Raw genomic sequence first — 24,929 nt, forward strand, 5'->3', positions numbered from 1 at the left:
ACGAATGCAGCACACACGAGGCGGTGCTCTTTTCGTCGTATCCGAGATTGAACGTATTTCCGGACGAAGAGAGTAGGTGTAAGAATGCAGGCGATGTCACACAGAATCAGGAGCGGAATGCTGGTTTACTTCCAGGTTCGCTCTGCTGTCTCTGGGATATGCGTCATCCTTCGTTGCTAATGGTACAGGTACATGAGGCCAGCATAGAGCGACGAGAGGCCTCCGCTACGAAGGCTTAACTATAACAGGATCTGTTCTCAGTGCGAGATATGAGCGCGAAGTCAGTCGGGCAGCATGAGCTTCGACTACGGTGTAAGGAGACTCCGCCCACTGAAATTGCATTGTGAACGAGAGACGAGAGTTACCCCTCGAGGAGGCTAACAGGACGAGGCGAATACCCGGCGAGCAGCGAAGAGGTGGGGAGAGAGGAGAGGGAGTAGAGAGTGTGAGGGAGGAGCGAGGGCGACACAGGTACGAGAGGATGAGAGGGAAGCAGTGCCGGAGTGATGCGTAGGAGAGAGAGGAAGGAGAGAGGGAGAGCAGGAGAGAGTAGGAGATGCCCACGACTGTTTCATAGCCACCACGACTCCATTGTCCAGTTCCTTTATCAAAACATTTGGCGCCTGTTAAGTCGTTACTCGGAGCAAATATCAACATAGAGAATGTTTTACTACGGTCGATAACCGTCCTCGACCCAGGCTAACTAGCTACGCGGGCATGTGACAGGCTCTCCACTAACAGGCTCGTTGACAGGGCAAGCCAGCAGGCAGAGCCTTTAGCCCGAGCAAGGATTTCAGGCCTCCTGGGGGCCTGAGCCTTATAGTTAGATATAGTAGTGGCTTGATTCTCAGGCGTCCCTTCCTGCCTGCGTGTGTTCTGCGCCCTTTATGCCTGTCCTCCCTTCATTGTGACTGTCTGTTGCCGTTGGGGGCGGGGAGGCGGACCGCGGGGCGGAGGAGATTAGGGTGTGTGGTTATTGGTTTGCGCTTATACCGTATCCTTGTGCATAGCCGAAAATGCCTAGCAGTCACTAGTATAACGACGGCACGATGTGCGCAGAACTCGGTCGGCCACCGAGAGGAGCCTAGTTTGTAGAAGCCGCTGTAGGTGCGTTAAATCCAGGTGGTACCGGTTTGTATCTGTTTGGATACAGGTAGAGTGCTGCATTAGCTTTTCGGATTGGGTTGGTTTTGTGGTTGTGTAAGGTTGAGGTATGGGTATTTTTGGTATAGGTTGGGCCTAGGGTTAAGTAGGGCAAATGGATTTTGAATTGGATACATTTTTGGGCCCGTCTCTACGAGGGATTAGTAAGTTGAGGCCCCTTGGTGTTGTGTTGGTGTTGTTGGTGCGTGTGTGTTGTGGGGACCAAGGAGTGCGGGTGTGTGTGTGGTGTGTGTGTCTGGCAGTGTGTGGGTAACGAAAACCACACCCCCCTTGTGCTGTAGTGTCTGTGTAGTGTGCCCCACCCATGTGATACGTGTGTGTGTGTTGTGTGTGGTTGTTGTGTAGTTGTGGTGCATGTGCGAATGATGTGTGTAGTTGCATTGTGTGTAGTGCGCGATCGTGCTGGTGTGTGTGTGTGGGTGTGTGTGTGTGTGTGTGTACACATGAGTGTGTAATCTCTAGCACCAGGGCATAGATCAAGAGATGGAGCTGAGCTTGGCTGATGAAGAGCAGGGTCTTGGCAGGGTCTCTCTGGAGGGGAGCTGTCCTGATCTGACCCTCCTTGTACTGCTGTTCCCTCTCTGCATCCCTTCCTTTTCTCTTTCTTCTCGCTCTCTCGTTTTTCGTTCCTTCATTCGCTCATTTCTGTCTCTGTTTCTCTCTCTCATGCGCCACGCGCCGCACGCAGCACGCACGCACGCTCCGTCGCACGCCGCCACGACCAGCACACACACCACCACACAACACCCCAACCACACACAACACAACACACACACACACACACACACACAAACACACACACACATTCCAGATGGTACCTGACACCTACAGTTTTCCAGAGCACTGTAGTGGGCGTTAGGACCTGATTTGAATGGAAGAGTGACCACCGATGGCCGCACTAACACAAGTGCTGTTTATGCTTTCCTGTGGTAACTCCACTTAGTACTGGCTTATGGTATCTCTGCAACTGAGAAGCTTGGTGGCTATATGGATCAATGTACTCCAGAGTACTCTGGTGTGACCTGTGGTACTAGGCAGATCTGTTATATAGGGCTATTGGCAGTTAAGCACTAGAGAGGTTATTTTGATGAATTGGTGAGCCACTATATGAATTATAAGATTTTGTCTTTCATGTATCGGAACGCTATTCACTAGGAAAGTGGAGGAACTGACTGAAACTGTTTGTTGTTTGCTCGGATTATGCTGATTATGAGTTAGAGTCTGTTATGTGACATTAGTTAGCCGCTCAGCAAGTTAAATGTACTTATTGGTGTTCTTCACCGTTAAACCCTATGATGACCATGACATGCCTATATTTAGCTATTTAGAACTTTTAAACGCCGGTATTCAGCTGTCTACGATGACTAATGGAACGCTAAAGACTGACATTTCCACGTCACGACTGAGGAGAGGGTTTGTCGTGATGCAATAGGCCAGGGATGAGAAGGCCCAGTGGTCGGTTAAACACACACACACACACACATTATATCAGACAAGACAGATCAAGGGCCAGTGGATCTATACAGGCTAATGTTCATTTGGCTTAACTCATAGATATCAATGTAGACAGCTGTAGTGTCACTTCCTGTTGTGTAAGAATGGCATAGGGCTGTGATAAAGCTGTGATAAGCCTGTGATGAGGCTGTGATAAGTCTGTGATAAGGCTGTGCTGAGGCTGTGGTGAGGCTGTGGTGAGGCTGTGATAAAGCTGTGATAAGCCTGTGATAAGGCTGTGGTGAGGCTGTGGTGAGGCTGTGATGAGGCTGTGATGAGGCTGTGATAAGGCTGTGCTGAGGCTGTGATGAGGCTGTGGTGAAGCTGTGGTGAGGCTGTGGTGAGGCTGCGGTGAGGCTGTGATGTGGCTGTGATGCTGTGATGAGGCTGCTCTGTACATTACCTTTGTTTGACTGTGTAGATCAACGAGGTCCCTGTGCTGTAGCAATCGCCGTCCGCTCTCTCTCTCTCTCTCTCTCTCTCTCTCTCACTTTTACTTTATTGGCATGCAATAAACAGGTACTCTATATACAGCCAAAGCAAAAGGCTTTCAGATGCAAGTCATCGGTAAACCTCTCTCTGTCACGCAAAGGTGTTTCGTGACGGTTAAGTGTCTGGTATTTCAATGATAAATTGGAGCGAATGAAAGCATATTATAAAATGGGTTTGTATAATCGGAACGCTATTCACTAGGAAAGCTGGAGGAACTGACTGAAACTGTTTGTTGTTTGCTCGGATTATGCTGATTATGAGTTAGAAGTCTGTCATGTGACATTAGTTAGCCGCTCAGCAAAGTTTAAAATGTACTTATTTGTGTAGCTTTCACGTTAAACCCATAAATGACCATGACATAGCCTATATTTAGCTATTTTAGAACTTTTTAAACCGCCAGGCTATTCAGCTGCATAACGATGACAAATGTGACAGCTAACTGAACATTGACACGTTCACAGAACAGAGGAAAGCTTTGTATGAATAGAGAAGGGAAGATGGGCGTGTAAAGATGGTGTAGCTCCTCAGTTCCACAGCCCTCCACTCAAATGTGGGAACTTCGATTTAGCACTTACTGTACAGACAAATTCCACCTGAGGGCAGGCTCGGACTGCGCTTCACTCTGACTGGTGGGGTATCAGTCCATGGCGTCTAGGGACCGGAGACACACTATGTATGGATCAAAACTGGTATGGACCAAAACTGGTGCACATGGAACAACGAGCTGTTAAATGAAATAATATGTTCATACCAGCACTTTAATTTATATAGCACTCAAAACGTTTCTTTACAAATCAAATCACATTGAATACAGAATGTACATGTGGGTAGGGGTAAAACTAGGCAATCAGGACATATAATAAACGGAGGAGCAGCAGTGTATGTGAAAGTGTGTTAATGTGTTAGTGTTTGTGGCGTCAATATGCATGTGTGTGTGTGTGTGTGCGTGCGTGCGTACGTGCATGCGTGCGTGCGTGTTGGAGTGCCAGTGTAGTATGTGTGAGTGTGTGGGTAGAGTCTAGTGAGCGTGTGGGTAGAGTCTAGTGAGCGTGTGGGTAGAGTCTAGTGAGCGTGTGGGTGAGTCCTAGTGAGCGGTGTGGGTAGAGTCTAGTGAGCGTGTGGGTAGAGTCTAGTGAGCGTGTGGGTAGAGTCTAGTGAGCGTGTGGGTAGAGTCTAGTGAGCGTGTGGGTAGAGTTCCTAGTGAGCGTGTGGGTAGAGTCTAGTGAGCGTGTGGGTTGTAAGAGTCTAGTGAGCGTGTGGGTAGAGTCTAGTGAGCGTGTGGTTAGAGTCTAGTGAAGCGTGTTGGGTAGAGTCTAGTGAGGCGTGTGGGTAGAGTCTAGTGAGCGTGTGGGTAGAGCCTAGTGAGCGTGTGGGTAGAATCTAGTGAGCGTGTGGGTAGAGTCTAGTGAGCGTGTGGGTAGAGTCTAGTGAGCATGCATAGAGCCAGTGCAAAATAATTAAGATAAATAAATACTAAAAGAGGTCAATGTAAATAGTCCGGGTAGCAAATGTTATATCATAAGATCAGTTATTGGGATCTGGATTACCAATGGTACATGACCGTAATACTATTACACATTCCACGCACGAAAACGACGCAAGGCCTGCCTCTCTTCTGCACACCACGCTGCAAACTCATGGCAAGTCATTACTAAAAGCTGATTGGTTTAGAGACCAGTGAGGCGGAGTGAAGGATGAGGTTGAGGAAATTAGCATACTTGAGGGTCATAAATGTGACAAGTTATGAAAAGTCATGGTGCTGAGAACCTCTTTATATAGACATTTATTGCACTCACGGTAGCCTATATACAGTTGTGCCGCCTGGTCTATCTCAAACATCAGCATTTTACAACATTTTATTTAACCTTTATTTCCCATTGGGACCAAGGTTTCCTTTGCAAGGGAACCCTGAAGAAGAGACCTTATCTGGTATTCAGATAAGAATAAGTAGGCTGCATTGAAAAAGAAGTCAGGAAACGATTTGTTTCACTTTTAGACCTCCTAGCTGAACTCAAAGGTGGGGGTTTTCTGCAGGTCAAGTACGGCGGTGAGATTGTCTCGAAGAGCAGTTATTTCAGACGGAGGACAGCCACCAGAACTAAACAAGCAGAACCTGCAAATAGAAACTCCAGTTTTCACTCCAGAAGGAGACATTTAAAGGGATTTTTTTATTTTACTTTCATTAAGACTTCATGTCACGCCAAATAACCAGTTAAAAGGGACCAACAAGCCAGCTTCTCTGCGCTGAGACCGAACCCAGGCGAGCAATCCCCGATGAGGCTGGAGGCCGCCGCAAGGATGGACCTTATCAAGAAGCTATGGAGAGCACGCAAGCTGATCCTGGTGGTGCTGATCCCGCTGTCGCTGCTGCCGCTGCCCCTCATCCACCCCACCAGCGTGAGTACCCGAATTCATCATACCATGTCACTAGCATGACTAACATTGCGCATGGGTAGGCTGTCTGCATTGTTCTTCCGAGTTAGCCTAAAGTATATGAAGCAGAATAAAATTGGGGATGAGAACAGCTGTCAGTGTCTTTATGATTACATTTAGCCATAATACATAACCGCAGTACAAATATTTCGATTTACATCATATTCCAATAATGCTTTGCTAATGGAAACTTGTTTTACGCATTTTGTTATGCACTTGGCGTCTGTGCATAAAGTGCACCATTCCGCGTGTTTACACTTCACAGTAGGGTGCATTGTTGTACAGCGGTTGGCACCACAGGCGACAGGGAGAAAGGGAATCTGTGCCAAGCTATTAGGTTATATAACTCAGCTCAGCTATGTGGGGAAGGATCTGGTCGTTCTGTTTGTGTAGAACCACCTGCGGTTCCAGAATGCACTCTCTCACCAATTACAGAATTTGTCAAGTTCAGAGAGGGACAGAACAATGGAGCATGTGGCCAGCTGCAGCTACAGAACCCATCATGCTCTGTTCTCCTGTGTCAGCCTGAGAGAATTGTACTAATGGGCCTCTCTGGGTTCAAACCCACGTTTCTTACTCCGGGACTGTGTTAGCCCACTGAACTTAAGCCTAGTCTTCAGGGTCCTTATTCATTATGATCTAAATCGCTAAACTGATCCTAGATCAGCACTCCTAGTCGAAGACGCTTTATGAATCCCGGCCCTGGTCTCAGGCAAGGGATCCTCCGTATCTCTGATAGCAGGATGAACTCAGCTCCTTGGGGTTTGAGTCAGGAGCCATAATGTCTGTCCAATGAGCAGATTAACTGACCTAACTGTGTTCAGAGAAGATCAGTAGAGCTCACACGAGGAAATGCAAACCAGTGTTTCCATTTAATCATCATTGTTCCTCCAGAGGAAGATAAGAGGAATTGAACTATTGAGTGAATTCATTCTTAAAGTAATCATCTGAGAATCGCATCGTCAACACTGATGAACGGTTATCCAGACTAATTATCTTTATAAAAGCATTTGGCCTTTATGGAGAGATAACATGAATGCCCGAAAGCCAGTTTCTTTCATTGATCACATCACACACTTATTAAGGGTCATGTTGAGTAATGGTCTGAAAGGTGAAGTGACCTTTCCTCCAAATTCTCACTCTAAGAACTCACATGACCATGCTACCTCCAGATGTGGATAGAAACTCTCTGCTGAGTCACCTTTGACCTTTTGACAAGCGCTTGCTCATTGCAGTGAAATATCATACAGTCCATCCATACACATGGTAGATTGGAGAAACAAATTGAGCAATTTACCATTTAGAAACGTATTTCCCGACTACCTAACTGAATGAAACCTGTCAGTAAGTAAGAAATAACCCATGATTGCCTCAAAAACCCAGTTCTACGATGAAACTGAAAAAAAGGATGAGATTCTGAGTGAGTTTATTGCTTCATTGAAAGTCCATTCATTCCATGACAGTCCTCTACTGTGTGACAACCTCTGATCAATAATCTCTTAGGATCTCTGATTGTCTCTGTCCCCGGTCTCCTGAATGACAGAGATCTGACTTCACATCCCGTATCTGACAAACACTAACTACTGGGAGATAGTCAGATCACCTCAGTTTCCTGGGGCAAAACCTGGGGACACTTTCCCAATGGCCATAGTAGATTATTAATGTGTAACAGCCTGTATATTTATCTAGATCATAGAATGGAGGTGTTGTGTTCCCCCCTGTGGTGATGTGGTCAGGACTGGGCATGTCCAGTGGGGCACATGTGGAGAACGTGCCCAGGCAGGTGCTCGTGGCCAGGGTTGGTGGCTTCCACCTTAAAGGCACCATGGAGAGGCAAAATAGTCTCTGTGTGATACACAACAATATTCAACATTGTTTTCAATGGGCGGTTACACTACCAGTGTGTGTGTGTGTGTGCATTGCGGGACAGTCTGATGGTGTGCATGCATGTGTGTGTGTGTGTATAGCTGATGTATTGCCAGACCCCTCACCTCTCTCTCCAGACAACCTGTACTCCACCAGGAGTTACACGATACACTGGTCAGACAAGTGCCTGACACACATCACGTGTAGGACATGTTTTATGGGAAGGGAGAGTTCTAAGGCTTCCTCACTTACGCAGGATAAGCTACCGCTGGTTTACTGTACAACGTGACCACCACTGGTGGTCCCGTGGGAGTACTGTACGTTACCCCTCTACCCAGGCCTGTGGTAACAAAGGATCATTCAATGTGGTGAGATAGATATGCGCAGCTCACTAAAGGAGAAGATCCAAGATATTCATTGATTTGATGAGCTCAGTGTCTGAAAAACTTGACAAGGTCGTTCTCTAAAAAAACTATTCAGTTATTCATCTATTTTGATGAAAAGCTGCCTCAAGTTTCCAAGAAAACAAAAAGGTTAAACAGGTACGTTTAAATGAATGACTTAACAAATCCCATTTTGATTAAACTATTAGATTGGAATTTGGATTGGCTCTTTCACAAACTGAGCACATTCTCCATTGTTTCCATGGCAAATAAATGGTGTTGAAATGTGACTAACGAACACAGTGGGTTTGGTCTCACGGTAACTTTGTAACTGATAGATGCGCACACACACACACACACACGCCACATGTTAATGTTTTTAAATGTATTTCAATTGTAAAGTCTTTTGTCTGAAAGGTATTTTTCGTTATATGTCGTACCCCAGTAAGACTAGCTGTCCCCATTGGTGTCGGCTAATGGGGATCCTAATAAATAAAATAAAAATTAAAAATCAATTTCTTTCAGGGAACAGTATTATTGCACTCCAATAAACCCTAGTGGAATAAACTCAGACAAATGAACCCTGACAAAACGGGGTGCCCAGCAATGAGTTTGTTTCACCAGAATTTCACAAAGTTTAACATTGACATATACTCAATAATTGATCGTGCTTTCATGATAAGCAACGTTCGAATACGATACCGGCATACATGTAGAAGGTTTGGACCTTGGCAAGCTGCATTGTTGCATAAAAGCCCAATCTCTTGTTTCTTCCCTATGTCTCACCCCCTTGTGTCTCTGTCCCCTGTAGGAGGCCTGTTGTGCGTACGTGTTGATAGTGACAGCAGTGTACTGGGTATCAGAAGCTGTACCCCTTGGAGCTGCTGCCCTCGTTCCAGCCTTCCTATACCCACTGTTCGGAGTGCTCAAGTCCAGCGAGGTCAGTAAAGTATCACTCACTCTCCTCTCTCTTTCTCCCGCTCTCTGCTAAGGGCACTGAGGACCAGGAGCGCACGCACGCACGCACGCACAGACAGAACAAAAGTAGAAACACAACATGCAACAATTTAAAATATTTTACTGAGTCACAGTTCATATAAGGAAGTCAGTCAATCAAAATATATTAATTAGGCCCTAATCTATGGATTTTACATGACTTGGTCACAGATACCTTTTTTTTTAAATTATGGCCGTGGATCAGAAAACCAGTCAGTATCTGGTGTGACCACTATTTGCCTCATGCAGCGTGACATCTCCTTTGCATAGAATTGATCAGGCTGTTGATTGTGGCCTGTGGAACGCTGTCCCACTCCTCTTCAATGGCTGTGTGAAGTTGCTGTATATTGTCGGGAACTGGAACACACAGTTGTACACATCGATTCAGAGCATCCCAAACACACTCAATGGGTGACATGTCTGGTGAGTGCAGGCCATGGAAGAACTGGGACATTTTCAGCTTCCGGGAATTGCGCACAGATCCTTGCAACATGGGGCCGTGCATTATCATGCTGAAACACGAGGTGATGGCGGTGGATGAATGGCATAAACATGGGCCTAAGGATCTCGTCAGAGTATCTTTGTGCATTCAAATTAACATAGATAAAATGCAATTGTGTTTGTTTCTCCGTAGCTTATGCCTGCCCATACCATAACCCCGCCGCCACGAGGCACTCTGTTCACAACATTGACATCAGCAAACCGCTCACCCACACGTCGTCATACACATGGTCTGCGTTTGTGAGGCCGCTTGGACGTACTGACAAATTCTCTCGGTTTATGGTAGAGAAATTAACATTTAATTCTCTGGCAACAGCTCTGGTAGACATTCCTGCAGTCAGCGTGCCAATTGCATGCTCCCTCAAAACTTGAGACATCAGTGGCATTGTTTTGTGTGACAAAACTGCACATTTTAGAGTGGCCTCTTATTGCCCCCAGCACAAGGTGCACCTGTGTAATGATCCTGCTGTTTAATCAGCTTCTTAATATGCAACACTTGTCAGGTGGATGGATTATTTTGTCAAGGGATGTAAACACATTTTTTAATTAAACATTTCTGGAATCTTTTATTTCAGGTCATGAAACATGGGACCAACACTTTACATCTTGCGTTTATATTTCTGTGCAGTGAACAAACACACAAACGTATATTCAAACCCAAAATATTCCTTTCACATAATTCTTGTTCAACTGTAAATACAGTAATCTGAGCACTTGACTCCCACTACGGCCAAATTAACACTTCTCTTAGTGTGTAAAATCGGATCTCTAAGCATTTACAGTATTTACCATATTTACCATACTCCTAGTGTATGTACAGTAAGCTGCCCTGGATACTTGGGGCCTCTAAGGAGGTATACTGTAACATGTACGCCCCTTTCGGTCGCTCTAAATAACACTGTCAACACTGTTACATATGTGGAGCAGATGGATGTAAAGCGTACGGATGGATGCTTTCTAGGAATAACCTGAGAAGTCCTGTCCCATTGCTTTGTAATGCCTCTGTGATGACTGAAAGGGAAGTAGGTTGACCCAATCCCATTAAGAGGAAACAAACAAAAAACTCAGCATTGTTGTTAACACCTGGTTTACACTCGCTAACTAACTCGCTAACAAATGTAGCTTCTTCTGACCTTTCACCATCCTCCTCTCTTATGTGAAGAGACGGTAATGATGTCACAGACCCATGTTAACATGTGAGTGACTCACTCGTTCTGATAACCTGACATCATTAGATCATCAGTTATCACGAGGTATCTGTTTGATAACGTCTAATATAATACAGGAAGCATGGTAGGCAGATCCTCTCTGGTCGTCTCCAGTGAAGCAGTTAGCACTGAGATGATGGCCTCATGTACTAATTTCCTGCTGGACAGGAAATGGTCTGTCATTAAACCAGCCCCAAGTGGTCCCAATGACCACAATTAATGGTTCCCTCTCTTTGCTATATCAGTGTTACATAAAAAAAGAACCACTGAGTCGCTCATGTGATCTGATCGCATGGACAAAACCTGCCAAAGCAGGCTTTTAGTGTTATTATAAGCCCTTGAAACCGTGTTTGGTAAATATCCATGTTTTTAATGCAACTCTTTGCTCTGATGACTAAACGTGTGTACTGTACTTAGTGCTGCTCTCCCACACCTCACCAATGGGATCGCTTTCCCTCAGTTTTAACCTGGCACAAACAGGAAGGTGTTACGGCGTAAAACCTTCCCCCTGCCCTCTCACATGCCAGGCATCGATTTTTAGGTCCCATTTTTAGTTTGTATGCCTCCAATCGCAAGTGTTTGGAAAGGAGCAAAGCTCAGACGTGTTGATCCAACTGATCCATCTGAGCCCATCATGGAGTACAAATACATAAAGTCATGCTTTTCGACAAGCATGAACACAGAAGAGGTCAAAGCAAAGAATCTGTCAAAAAATGTTGACTAATTCCAGGTGTGTGCGCGTCCTTGTCACATGTAAGGATCGAGTGTATTTGTGTGTATAGAGTGCTATAAATACTGTGTGGTTGTCTCTGGTACAGGTAGCTGCAGAGTACTGTAAGGACACCACTCTGCTGCTGATGGGGGTGATCTGTCTGGCGGCCTCCATAGAGAAATGGAACCTCCACAAACGCATCGCTTTACGCATGGTCATGATTGCTGGAGCCAAGCCTGGCATGTAAGTACGCAGCTACCACAAACGTGCGCACACACAAGCATATATAAATCAAGTGTACACACACACACACACACACACACACACACACACACACACACACACCCTCAACTTCTCTCTCCTGTGTGTATTCTCAGGTTGGTGCTGGGTTTCATGTGCTGTACGGTCTTCCTGTCCATGTGGCTCAGTAACACCTCCACTACTGCCATGGTGATGCCCATCGCTGAGGCCGTCCTGCAGCAGCTCATCAGCACCGGCGTGGCCGACACCCAGGGAGACTCCGAAACCGTCGAGGCCACCGAGGACGACTGCCTCAGCGGTATGGCTGCCCCCTCACRGCCTGCAGTAAACATCTCAGTGACATGGTAAATTGTACATAACTGTAATCGTTAAACGGTTTTGTTTTGCTCCTCTGCAGACAGGGAAGAGAATCTGGAACAGAACCAACTRGAGCGTCTGTATCGCAGAGACAGGTAAGACRTGAGGAGCTTTTGAGACAATCACTGAAGAATCACATACAATACAGTCTTGCAGTCCACATCATGAAAACAACTCCAGTGTTATAATGAACATGTTGTGTTTTATCCACAGCTGTATGAAGCAGGAGCTCTGCACTCTGACTGAGGTGAGACTATAAACCTTTGTAAATCTTTGTAAGAATATCTGTCTTTTACTTCTACGTTAATTCTCCATTGTGTGTTTTGTTTCTCTCAGTTGCCGACTGTGGAGACTAATGGGACTGGTAGGAAGGCCAGTAAAGCCAGTCTGGGCCAGTTGTCCCTAAAGCAGACCAACGGACACCTCCCATCGGTCAGTAGACACACTCACTACACACAGGGCCCTAACCAAGGTTTGAGTTTTAGTGAGTCCCCTCACAAATATTTTTTTTAATAGTTGAAGCTCATTTATTGCTATTTGGAAAATTTTTAGGAGAACTTAGTATCCTTGGGACGTCCCTACCCCATTGAAGTTGACATTTATAGGTAATTTTGGTTAAGGTTAGGTTAAGGGTTTTGGTTAAGGTTAGGTTTGGGGGTTAGGTTTAGGCGTATGGACGTACCAAGGATCCCTGATAGCAATGACAATGTGTTTGATGCCCATTCCATTTGCTCCGTTCCAGCCATTATTATGAGCCGTCCTCCCCTCAGCAGCCTCCACTGATCTACATAGCTATACATATCTATAAGTGACTACCAGTTGTGCACTTATTCTCAGAAAGTCGTTTTTTGTTTCTTTGGGGATGTCTGTAGACACGGCAGGAGTCGCAGGACCATTTTAAAACTGACTTTTGACCGGCGTCTCGCAAACACACTGTCAGCAACGTCTACAGTTTTGCCTACTTCTCTCGTGAGCCGACTCCGAGCTGGGGCAGTTCGTTTCACGTCTCAGGCCCTCGGTCTGTGCCGCGAGAGGGCGGAGTTAGTCGTTTTGAGGGAGTGGTCAATGTGCTGCTAAAAAAAAGGCAAATCCAGGCGGCAAATCCAGAGGACGCATGGGAACACAACTAACAAACCACTGTTCATGATTCCACTCATTCGCAAAGAAGCAGGCTCAATTAAAACTCKGTCAAATCAAGAKTATAAGCGTTCTGAGCTTTGACCAACGCTGGGAGCTATATTTAGATGTTGACCCATCATTTATTTTCTTTATTGTGTACAAAACATGTCTGTTATATTTTTTCCCCCACAAACAGTGGCTCACTATGCTTGTTCCTCTCTCTGTTCCAGACAGCGATCAGCATCCCAGAGCCCAAGAAGGAGAAGGAGAGCAAAGACTCTCGCTACCCCACCAAGAGAGATCATATGATCTGTAAATGTCTGTCTCTCAGCATCACGTACGCAGCCACCATCGGAGGCCTCATCACCATCACCGGCACCTCCACCAACCTTATCTTCGCCGAACAGTTCAACAAGTAAGCTACATTACCATACACTGCATTGAATGCAGTTCAATAGGTACAATACCTGGTAAATACCCKATGGCCTTTCAATACACTATCAGCCAAATATCTTTTGTGTAACAGTATTGCCAACCTGGGTTCGAACTAGGGACCCTCTGAACACATCAACAACAGGCACCCACGAAGCGTCGCTATCTATCGCTCCACAAAAGCCACAGCCCTCGCAGAGCAAGGGAAACAACTTTCAAAGTCTCCGAGCAAATTACGTCACCGATTGAAACACTACTAGTGTGCCATTTCACACTGGTTACACATGGTCTATTAATATCAACAAAATACAATACCACACATTTCTCACTACTAGATACAAGACCTGACTAATACCCCCATGCCCTGTCAATATCAGCCAAATAACAATCTGTCATTTCTGTCTCAGTGAAACTTAAATGGATAGATAAAGATAGTTGATCAGATGAATGATACCAATTATCCCTCAAATTTTGGTTGGCACTGAGCAAATTTGAGGTCTTGTMAGTGGAATCTTGAACATAGTGAGAATTTTGTGCAACTTCCGGCGCATGTTTYCAATGAATACTGAGGCAGTACCCTTACGGTTTTAGACAGTAGCCAATAGGCTATTGTGGCCACTTGAGCAAAATGTAGGCCTACCAACAAATCCCATAACATGTTCACATGGAAATAGCTTTTGGATTTCTATGATATAGCCTACAGTAGCCTATATGTGGTGTTCAATGCAGGCATACATTGCATGACACTTTTAAAAACGTTTTGACATTATGAAGGGCTTGACATTAATTCCTGATTTTTTTATGTGGTCTGTAACACCATGGGCCAAATAGGTGTCTGTAAATTGCATTGTATTGTGTTGTATGACGCAAGAAACCACTTTACAAAATAACATGAATTATTTTTACCATGCAGAGAATGAGACGATGTAGGTTACCTCTGCTATTGGCTTATTTGCATATTCAAACCTATCTCAAAATAATACAACACTGCTCCTTTAATTAAGACATAAGCTTTTTACCTGACTGGCTTTTTAAAGACAGCTTGAAATGTAGCCTACGCGTTTTGTGCTCCAGTGGGAAGCAGTAACTCCCCATTGCTAACKTTTACTTATCTATAACTGGGCTAATAACTCGCTAAGAATATTAACAAATGTGCACACGCGCGGGCTCTGATCTGAAAAGCGCGAGTGATTCAAAGACCGCTGGTGGGCAACCCCCACCAGTGGAATTCTACTTTGTTGCGCTCTGGCTCTGCCTACAACAAAATCACAGACTCAATCTTGCAAAGACAGATATGTTTTGGTTTGTTGCATTGAAAAAGGTCTGCTTGTAATGTTGATTCGATCACAGAAAAAAAACGTTGATCTATATAGTGCAAACTAATGGGGCGAAATCAGTTTATTTCAATGTGTTGCGTCTCTGCGCGGCATGGCATTTATTCTGCGCGGGCAGTCGTGGAGGAAGGGCTCGRACGCGCGCAGTTTAGAGGGAACGTTGAATGATACGAGATGTCATGTTTAACTCCGTGACCGAGGTCCAGAGGAAACAAAAGGACAAAGAGGCCTGGGTGTAAACCCTCTCAACAATCCCACAAAGCGGATTTCCTGGGCACTTTAATAAATCAGCTAGGCTAAGCCAGGGAAAATGGCCTCTTTTCATCTTAAAGTTTGTTGGACAAAGGTAAATCTGACTGTGTCTATATCAGACGTCCTTCTCTCCCTTTTTATCCCCCTCCTTTCCTCCCTCCCCAGTGCAACTACAATATGTGTCAGTAGTACGTAACTCCTTCGTGTGTAGCTCTGTCAAACTGCGGCTCGGGTTGGTGAAGGACAGCTCTGTGAGTCAGGGGGTTTGCTGGTGCTCCCCAAAAGAGGATGTATTGTCTGAGTAGCTATAACAGGTCCACACTAGTGAAACCAGAACCTTAAACCAAACCCTGTAGGCATTTTTTATCCTGCTACTGCGGGAACAGAGAGTTCCAACAGTGAGTAACAACACCAGACCAGACCCATCCTCTAAACACTGGTATGCAGGTTTTGTCAAAGCAATCTGCTAAATGGCATATATTATTGTATTATATTATATTGACAGTTGGAGGTGGTAATACAAATAATGAATGATACTCAAGATAATCTGCCTTGCATCTAATAGCAAATTCCAAAAGATTCCATCAACATCATTCATTAAAGGGATACTTCTGGATTTTGGCAATGAAGCCCTATATCTACTTCCCCAGAGTCTGATGAACTCATGAATACCATTTTTTATGTCTGCACACGGAGACATAKCATTGATATCTACGAGTTCATCTGACTCAGTGTATGCGCAAGCAGGACCTTGGCCCGTACTTCCACATGGAAAAAGGGAATGAAAGCCCTCAATAACCCTTGACTGCAGACAGTAGGGTGAGGAGGGGTGGGGGGTGGTTTTGCATAGACCCTTCATATTGCTGACTGCGTGGATGGAACAGCAATGCTTCTATTCATTGATTGTTTTAACAGTTGTATCTGTTGGAACTGTCAGAATATCCATGTGTTCAGCCTTTTACCGGGCAGATATCGAACAGCAGAGCAAGTATACGAAGAAGAAGCAGCGAGTCAGCTTGTCTTTCAGCAAAACAGAGATATTACCATAATCACTGCCCAGTATTGACAACTACTAGATATCCTTCCACATAGGCCACAGAGGCAGAAAATAGACCTGAACTTATTCATTGTGTGGTCAATGACCTGCAGAGGTCTTACAGACGTCATGTTCTGATCATGATCAAAAGAAAAGGGTTAACGGTTAGTTTCTGCTGGTTCTACGGTTGTAGTAGTGGACCCTCCCTGAGTCTGTAATGACTTGTGATACTGAGGGTATCCCTAGTGGGTCTTAACCCAGAACTACTATCTCCCGTAATTCCATCAAGATGCTCCATTGGGTTCTGGGGGAGATGTATGAGATAAGAAACTAACGAGCCAGAGCCCCTCCACTTCCAAAAATGTTCTGCTTCAAATCCAAGCCCCCACTAAGCACAACCTTCACCCAAACCCGATGCGTCTAAATAACCAGTGCCGGAAAACCAAAGCACCGGAACAACTGTTGCTCTTTAGTGGTCGCATCCATTTAGTCTGTCCACGAGAGATTACCCTGCAACTTGTCGTCCAACACCATAGACATGACACCAAAAGGCCAGATTCTGAGCCTCTTGGTGATTGCTGGTGTTTTAAACTCAGCAAAAAAAGGAAACGTCCTCTCACTGTCAACTGCGTATATTTTCAGCAAACTTAACGTGTATAAATATTTGTATGAACATAACAAGATTCAACATCTGAGACATAAACTGAACAATTTCCACAGACATGTGACTAACAGAAATGGAATAATGTGTCCCTGAACAAAGGGGGAGGGGGGTCAAAATCAAAAGTAACAGTCAGTATCTGGTGTGGCCAACAGCTGCATTAAGTACTGCGGTGCATCTCCTCCTCTTAGACTGCACCAGATTTGCCAGTTCTTGCTGTGAGATGTTACCCCACTCTTCCACCAAGGCACCTGCAAGTTCCCGGACATTTCTGGGGGGAATGGCCCTAGCCCTCACCCTCCGATCCAACAGGTCCCAGACGTGCTCAATGGGATTGAGATCCGGGCTCTTCGCTGGCCATGGCAGAACACTGACATTCCTGTCTTGCAGGAAATCACGCACAMAACAAGCAGTATGGCTGGTGGCATTGTCATGCTGGAGGGTCATGTCAGGATGAGCCTGCAGGAAGGGTACCACATGAGGGAGAAGGATGTCTTCCCTGTAACGCACAGCGTTGAGATTGCCTGCAATGACAACAAGCTCAGTCCGATGATGCTGTGACACACCGCCCCAGACCATGATGMACACTCCACCTCCAAATCGATCCTGCTCCAGAGTACAGGCCTCTGTGTAACGCTTATTCCTTCGTCGATAAACGCGAATCCAACCATCACCCCTGGTGAGACAAAACCGCGACACGTCAGTGAAGAGCACTTTTTGCCAGGCCTGTCTGGTCCAGTGACGGTGGGTTTGTGCCCATACGCAACGTTGTTGATGTCTGGTGAGGACCTGCCTTACAACAGGCCTACAAGCCCTCAGTCCAGCCTCTCTCAGCCTATTGCGGACAGTCTGAGCATTGATGGAGGGATTGTGCGTTCCTGGTGTAACTCGGGCAGTTGTTGTTGCCATCCTGTACCTGTCCCGCAGGTGTGATGTTCAGATGTACCGATCCTGTGTAGGTGTTGTTACACGTGGTCTGCCACTGCGAGGATGATCAGCTGTCCATCCTGTCTCCCTGTAGCCCTGTCTTAGGCGTCTCACAGTACGGACATRGCAATTTATTGCCCCGGCCACATCTGCAGTCCTCATGCCTCCTTGCAGCATGACTAAGGCACGTTCACGCAGATGAGCAGGGACCCTGGGCATCTTTCTTTTGGTGTTTTTCAGAGTCAGTGGAAAGGCCTCTTTAGTGTCCTAAGTTTTCATAACTGTGACCTTAATTGCCTACCGTCCGTAAGCTGTTAGTGTCTTAATGACCGTTCCACAGGTGCATGTTCATGAATTGTTTATGGTTCATTGAACAAGCATGTGAAACAAGTTTTAAACCCTTTACAATGAAGATCTGTGAAGTTATTTGGATTTTTTACGAATTATCTTTGAAAGACAGGGTCCTGAAAAGGGGACGTTTCTTCTTTTGCTGAGTTTACTATGAGGACAATACCCTTACAGATTGTGTGGTGCATTTGGTTTAATGTTAACCGTGCTCTCTGTATCTCCTCCCATCACTAACCATTCTTTCTCTCTCCCCCTTGCAGTCGCTACCCGGACGCAAAGGTGATCAACTTTGGGACCTGGTTCATCTTCAGTTTCCCCATCGCGATCATCATGCTGCTGCTGACCTGGGTCTGGCTGCACTTCCTCTTCCTCGGCTGCAAGTAAGCACCTCGCACGCATGCATGTGAAATGGAGGAAGACACGCACACAGGAACACGCACATTGTGCAGGTATCTCTGTGATATTAACCTTACCGTGTGTTGTTGTGTGTCCAGTTTCAGGGAGACATGCTCGTTGAGTAAAAAACGTAAGACAAGGAGAGAGATGCTGTCAGAGAGGAAGATCCACGACGAGTACATAAAGCTTGGGCCCATCAGGTGATTTTTTTAGACTCTTTTTCCAGTTACAGCTGGGACAAGAGACTAGTTGTATAACCATGTCTGAGGACTAATTGACGGTACAAAAGCTGAAGGAAAACAACAAAACTGACCTTGTGCGTTGTTTCCTCTGGGCTGTAGCTACCCAGAGGTGGGACAGGAGTGTTCTTCGTCCTGATGACTCTGCTGTGGTTCACCAGAGAACCAGGCTTCGTACCCGGGTGACGTCGCTGTTCGAGAAGTACGTAGCCACCGTTTTGTAGTGCACTATCAAAGGGGGGGGGGGGGGGTGGCGCACTAGTCACGGAATAGGGTGCCATTTCAAAATGCAGCCTCTCTCATTGAGACTACCGTTGAATAATGAAGGTTCGATTAAAAAAAAACTTGTTAAATGTTGTTTGTGTTCCGCAGGAAAGGCTACAGGACCGACGCCACTGTCTCTGTGCTACTGGGCTTCCTGCTCTTCCTCATCCCGGCCCGTCGCCCCTTCTCTCGGGCCCCCAGAACCCCCGCAGGGGACGGCTCCGCAGAAAGAGACCCAGACCCCATGGCCCATGATCACCTGGAAGGACTTCCAGAATCTCATGCCCTGGGAGATCGTCATCCTTGTGGGAGGGGCTACGCCTTGGCTGCTGGCTGCAAGGTACCAGGTTATATAGTATACTGTACTTACTGTACAGAACAACACGTAGGCTACTCACCACAGGGCAGATTGCTTAGGATTAAAACCTTCTCAAACAGCCTAATTCATGCTGCAAGGTAACATACTATACCACGGTTTTCTTAAACTATAGTCGAACCCAAAGTGGGCCTGGGCATGTGAGAGGTGGGTCGCGAGTTATGAGAATACATCTATAATCACAACACTTTCTGCCTAATTGGGTCAATAGAGGACGGTCAATGTCTCATTCGGTCTCGATTTAAAAAAGTTTAAAAGGAGAAGATTCATTTTTTTTACAACCAAATCTCTGTGTAAACGGCATGTTATAGAAGGGTTCCAGACACATTTCTTTGTTATTTCACGTTTTTGAAGAAACTTACCCCAAACAGCAAATCACTTCCTCATCGTGTAGTATGGGGGCCTGGAAAAACATGAACAAAGGCTCCATAAACACCCAAATACGTCCTTTTTGTAAAACAACAAAGCTCTCAGTATAGTGACGCAGTCTTTAGCTGTTGTACACATGAAATGTGTCATTCTGAACTTGATGCCTGCCAATGTGGTTACAGTATATCTGTTACTGTATGTGCTATGAGGTTGCATCACAATCTATATTACATACATCAATGACAACTCAGCGGGGTGTGTGTCTGATCGTGTGGTTGTGTGTGTCTGGTCCATGTGGTTTGTGTGTGTTCAGGTGTCAGGGCTGAGTGTGTGGATCGGCAGACAGCTGGAGCCGATGAGTGGTCTCCCCCCGTGGATGGTCACGCTGCTGGCCTGCCTGCTCGTCTCCGCGGTTACAGAGTTTGCCAGCAACCCCGCCACTCTCACCGTGTTCCTACCTATCCTCTCTGCTCTGGTAAGAATAACTGTCATTCTCTGTCGGTCTTCTCTACCTATCCTCTCCATCGTCTCTGGTAAGAAGCACACTGTGTTTATGCACTCGGCTCTAGAGAGAACCACAGTCGTAGTCTATTCTCTCMTCCCTGACTATCCCCTCTAACCCTGAGAGCCCGTGAAGAAGAACCCCTAAGCCCCATCCTTCAATTTCTCAGCTCAATTCTCAGTGTCCTCGAATAGCCTATACACTTCTACTCTCTTCTCACAACATCAACACAGCCATCTGCTCGCCCTCCTCTCTCGGTGCCARTGTCAATATTATTGAAAACACCCTGTTCCTTTGCGTGACACGCAGGTATGCGACCTCTGACCTCTGACCTCTCTCTCTCTCTCAGTCGGAGACCCTGCAGATCAACCCCCTCCACACACTCATCCCCGCCACCATGTGTGTGTCATTTGGAGTCATGCTGCCCGTCGGGAACCCCCCCAACGCCATAGTGTTCAGTTACGGACATGTGCAGATCAGCGACATGGTGAGACACAAACACATAAGCACAAACCCCACTGGGACGGGACAGCACAGTGCCAAGCAGAATCAAAGGCTGTTGTTGCAATTCTGACATTTTTATGTAACAGTCCTATTATACAAGATTACAAGAGATTTATTTAATAGTCGTAATACCTTTTAATGAGCAGCAATCTATCACTATAACTAGAGCCCGGTGTTTTGCGCAATCATTTGACATGCCTGGGGTTTGAACCTTCTATTTAAAGCTTTTTCATCAAACTGACCCCCTTTCCTTATGATGTCAGATGGTCCAGCACCAKCTTCAGACAATATTGCTTTCATTGTTGATGTAATCCTCATTTCTGGATAAATGCAAGTTAAGTTGTATTGTCACACGCTCAAGTACATTGAAATGCTTAACTTGCAAGCTCTACTCAACAGTGCCATAGTCAATATCAAACTAGTATAACTAATAAAAATATATATTATTTTTAAAACATGAGAAATAAGAGAACTTGCTATGTCACATGATTGTACAAACACAGGGCCCTCAATAGAACATCTAGGCTTAGGTACATACTGGAGCTCTTCAATAATAAGAGAGAGAACAAGTACATATGTCTTACCCTGTGTTGTTGTTGTCTGTCTCAGGTGAAGGCAGGATTTGGGGTGAATCTGATTGGTGTTCTAGTGGTGATGCTGGCCATAATGACCTGGGGCGTGCCCCTCTTCAACCTGACTGAGTTCCCAGACTGGGCCATCGCCAGGAACGTCACTGGCAGCTTATAACCACGCGGGGGCGTGAGAGTGCAGTCACGGAGAGAGAGAGAGAGGCAGAGAGCGGAAGAATGCAGAAGACGTCTCTAAACAGAGACACTCGCCGTCTCTTTTACTGTAAATGCCAAATTGAAAGGGACTGAGGCTTATTCCTTCAACCTGGCTGGTAACGTCTGAGAATCGGACAGGTTGGGGAAGACTGAGTGGAAGAAGCACCACAAGGGAGGAGACGCAGAGGCTGCATTTTCATATGCGGCCCAATTCAGATTTWTTTTTTTTACCACTAATTGGTAWTTTGACCAATCAGATAAGATATTTTGCCAATAATTGCACAACATATCTGAWTTGGGCTGCCTGTCTAAACGCAGCCAAAGTAGCCTATATGAGGTGCACGGAATAGACTCTGTGACTCAAGTCAACTGACTCAAGTCAACAGATCATATTGCCTTTTACTCCATATTACTGTATGTTGCTGTAAATGTTACTTTTATATTGTTTTCTAATCTCTCCATCCCARAGCCCACAACAAACAAAAAAACATTGATTCACAGATGGGTTTACACATTAWAACTACGAGCCACAGCATACTGTATGTCACARATAATATTCCTATAGGTTTAGGTAACACAACCACATAAACAGTATTTCTATGCATACGACACTTTGCTAATTAGAATTATACTCTATATTTACAGTAGTATAGTCTTCATGGTGTTACATACTTGGTCCCTACTGTCAGTGTGCTGAAATTCRCTATATAGTGCACTACTATTGACCAGAGCCATAGAGAATCGGGTGTCAAGACAGACACAATAGAGACCCGAGAGAAAACTGCAGCGTAAAGAGCCTCTCCAATCAACAGCCAAATCACGAGAGCCGCCTGTCCCTATGACGACAGAGCAAAGTGTACATTCTATCGTAGACCATGTGACTTGTATGAAATGCTTTATATTTTTTGGAACCAATTGAAAATGTCATCGTGTGCCTTTTTGTACTTTATTCACTGTCGTCGTGAGAATGTAGGCCGATACAGAATGTATGCACGTTAAGCAATCTAAATCCCGCACCTCTGTTTATAATTGATTCGATGTTGCACAAGTTTTCATACTTTTGATGTGGTTTTAGAAGACAGATATAGAACCTTTGTAAATACATGCCAACTTGTGATGTAGAAAGAAATGTGCCTTGTAGTGTCACACCAATCCAATGAACTGTAACATTCCTGAATAACTTTAATGTAGTTGTTTCCACTCATATTCAACTCACCTCATAGAATAGGCCTAGATTCATGGAAATGAAACACAATTGTTATAAAATAATATTGAACCATTGACTCGTCTTTATTAATCACAACAAAACACACACACACACACAACATGTCACTGTCTATTCATAAATAAGGAACAATATCTTAATCTATCTTTAACAATAAGCATAAATAAGAAACGATTGTGGTTAGACTACCAGTCACGGAGCAGTCGATTTGTGTCACACCACATACAACCACTTGACGTTGTATTGAGAGAGCAGAGAGGGATACAGAGGAAGCCTGCAGAACCATGTCGGTGACTGTGAGGGGTGCACTTTCCACAGCGCTCCCCGTGGTACGTCACCACACACCTGTCCCATGCGTGACGTAGGTACGGTCACTAGTCTGAGGCAAGGAGTGAACGAGACAAGTGCACACTTGCGGAGAAGCTTGAGAATCTGACTGCGGCCCGTAGTTGACATCTACACAGTGTCCAGGTGTTAGGTCACTGAAATCCAGCATCTGTCGTCACTGAGAGGCATAGCAGGATTGTGCTCTAGTGACCAGTGACAGTCCACTGCTGTCCATCAACCAGGAGGCCCCAGGAAGCCCTCCTCTCAAGTCTTCTGACCAGTGGCTACTGGCTAGGACCGTGACTCTTTAGGCCCGTCAGCAAGCTCAAAGCCCTCCGTCTGCATCTTGTCCTTGTACTTCAAAAAGTCTCTCCTCTTGGTGAAGTGTTTCACCTGTCAGGATCAATGTGAGATAGGATGTATTTGAGCAGGACCAGGGTTGTTGACCACACTGAGTTTACTACTGTAGCTACATCAAAGCCAGAGGTAAGGGAATTAGACCACCACAAATAGAAGCAGGGCTTTATATACAAACATTCTAGATCTAGCCTCTCTCTCTGGCTACCTCTATGATAGACTGTCATTTTCAACAGAATAACAAATAGGTTATAAGCTAGACTTGAGAGCAGACAGGGAGACTCACCCACTGAGCAGGACAGCTCGCCTSAAACTCTTTCTGGAACTTCTCACAGGAGGAGGCATTGTCCTGGTTATCATCAAGGCACTTCCACAGCTCGTCCCTCGCGCCCCAGCATGCTTTTCTCTGGTTCGAGTTAGGGGCTGACATCACTGGGCTTGGGAAAACTTACTAAAACAACGAGAGAGAAAAACGGTTCYGTCAACTACATGGCACAATCTGCAACTTCAACAGCCTGACCTTGCCTCTTTGTTTGGTTAGGTCAGAGATGGGGCTGGTTGACTGGTTTTCTGATCCATTTCCTTTTCTTTAAGGTATCTGTGACCAACAGATGCAGATCTGTATTCCTAGTCATGTGAAATCCTTAGATTACAGGCTAATGTATTCATTTCAATTGACTGATTTCCTTATATTAACTGTAACTCAGTAAAATCTTTGAAATTGTTGCATGTTGCGTTTATTTTTGTTCAGACTACAAGCTGGCGAGCTCTATTATAATCAGTGATGCGAAAACCAACGCACACATATCCCTCTTATCCTGCAGCCCTCATATCCTACAGCCTCTGACASAGGTAAGAAGAGACTATGAAGGCTTTCAGCTAGTTGATTTACAAGTTTTATTCATCGAGAATCAAGCTCCAACCTTAGATTGTGCCTTGTTAGCTAGCTAGCTAATCTGTTTCCAAACCCAAGCAAAACTGTTATCAAATAAGCTAGCTAGCTAATGCTACKACGTTATAATCTTGACAACMCACCATTAATGTTTATATCACTACTCCGGTATGAATGGTTTGATCAATAATGCCAAAAGAGCATTTAAATGATCTAATTTTAGTTCTGTAACATGTTTCCCGAGTGCATTCAAGGACAGCTGCTTATGGAGTAAGGACTTCCGTCGCATCTCAGCGACGCAAGAGTTCATTTCCCCCCATAGAGAATGATAGAGGCCTCTMGTAGCCAAAAGGTCATTTTAGCGCAGCGTTTCGAAACCCAGAGGCGCAACATCTCGAGACTTTCGGGAACGGTCGCGAAACAGACAGGTTTGAGAAGTCAATGAGAGAATTTTTTAAAATTAATTGTCTCGAAAACTAAAGGCACAACCTAGATTGTTAATTGTCTCGAAAACTAAAGGCACAACCTAGATTCCAGCGCATGTCTTAATCTTTTGGCTTTTACCCTAGTACTACACAGTTGATTCAAATAATAACTAATCATCAAGCTTTGATCATTTGAATCAGCTGTGCAGTGTTAGGGAAAAGTCCAGAGGACCGAGTTTGGGAAACGCTGAACTACAAGCTGGCGTGCTCTATAATGGCACAGATTCAAAGA

At 45.3% G+C, this 24,929-nt stretch overlaps 2 protein-coding genes across 3 annotated transcripts; one reads left to right on the forward strand and one right to left on the reverse strand.

The window, feature by feature from the left end:
• Nucleotides 1-4,955: 4,955 nt before the first annotated feature.
• Nucleotides 4,956-22,694, forward strand: LOC111951320 (solute carrier family 13 member 4-like). The gene is given in 19 exon segments (XM_023969377.2): nucleotides 4,956-5,547; nucleotides 8,644-8,772; nucleotides 11,356-11,492; nucleotides 11,627-11,808; nucleotides 11,908-11,962; nucleotides 12,081-12,114; nucleotides 12,204-12,299; nucleotides 13,217-13,401; nucleotides 18,237-18,356; nucleotides 18,471-18,572; nucleotides 18,714-18,724; nucleotides 18,727-18,792; nucleotides 18,795-18,813; nucleotides 18,984-19,121; nucleotides 19,123-19,184; nucleotides 19,187-19,215; nucleotides 19,934-20,095; nucleotides 20,472-20,609; nucleotides 21,236-22,694. Coding segments are annotated over 19 exon segments (1,926 nt in total). The 5' UTR covers nucleotides 4,956-5,424; the 3' UTR covers nucleotides 21,374-22,694.
• Nucleotides 22,678-24,512, reverse strand: LOC111951324 (cytochrome c oxidase assembly factor 6 homolog). Of its 2 annotated transcripts, none has more exons than XM_023969383.2 (3): nucleotides 24,356-24,512; nucleotides 23,607-23,771; nucleotides 22,678-23,356 (listed from the first exon to the last, which is right to left on the reverse strand). In XM_023969383.2, exons 2-3 carry the CDS (start codon nucleotides 23,748-23,750, stop codon nucleotides 23,255-23,257), a joined length of 246 nt encoding a protein of 81 aa, XP_023825151.1. In that variant the 5' UTR covers nucleotides 23,751-23,771; nucleotides 24,356-24,512; the 3' UTR covers nucleotides 22,678-23,254. The 2 variants fall into 2 exon arrangements, with proteins under 2 accessions (XP_023825151.1, XP_023825150.1); XM_023969382.2 differs by having other exon boundaries at nucleotides 23,607-23,767; nucleotides 24,356-24,508.
• Nucleotides 24,513-24,929: the final 417 nt, after the last annotated feature.

The sequence above is a fragment of the Salvelinus sp. IW2-2015 genome, linkage group LG24, assembly GCF_002910315.2.
Source record: "Salvelinus sp. IW2-2015 linkage group LG24, ASM291031v2, whole genome shotgun sequence".
In the NCBI taxonomy this organism is placed as follows: Eukaryota; Metazoa; Chordata; class Actinopteri; order Salmoniformes; family Salmonidae; genus Salvelinus; species Salvelinus sp. IW2-2015.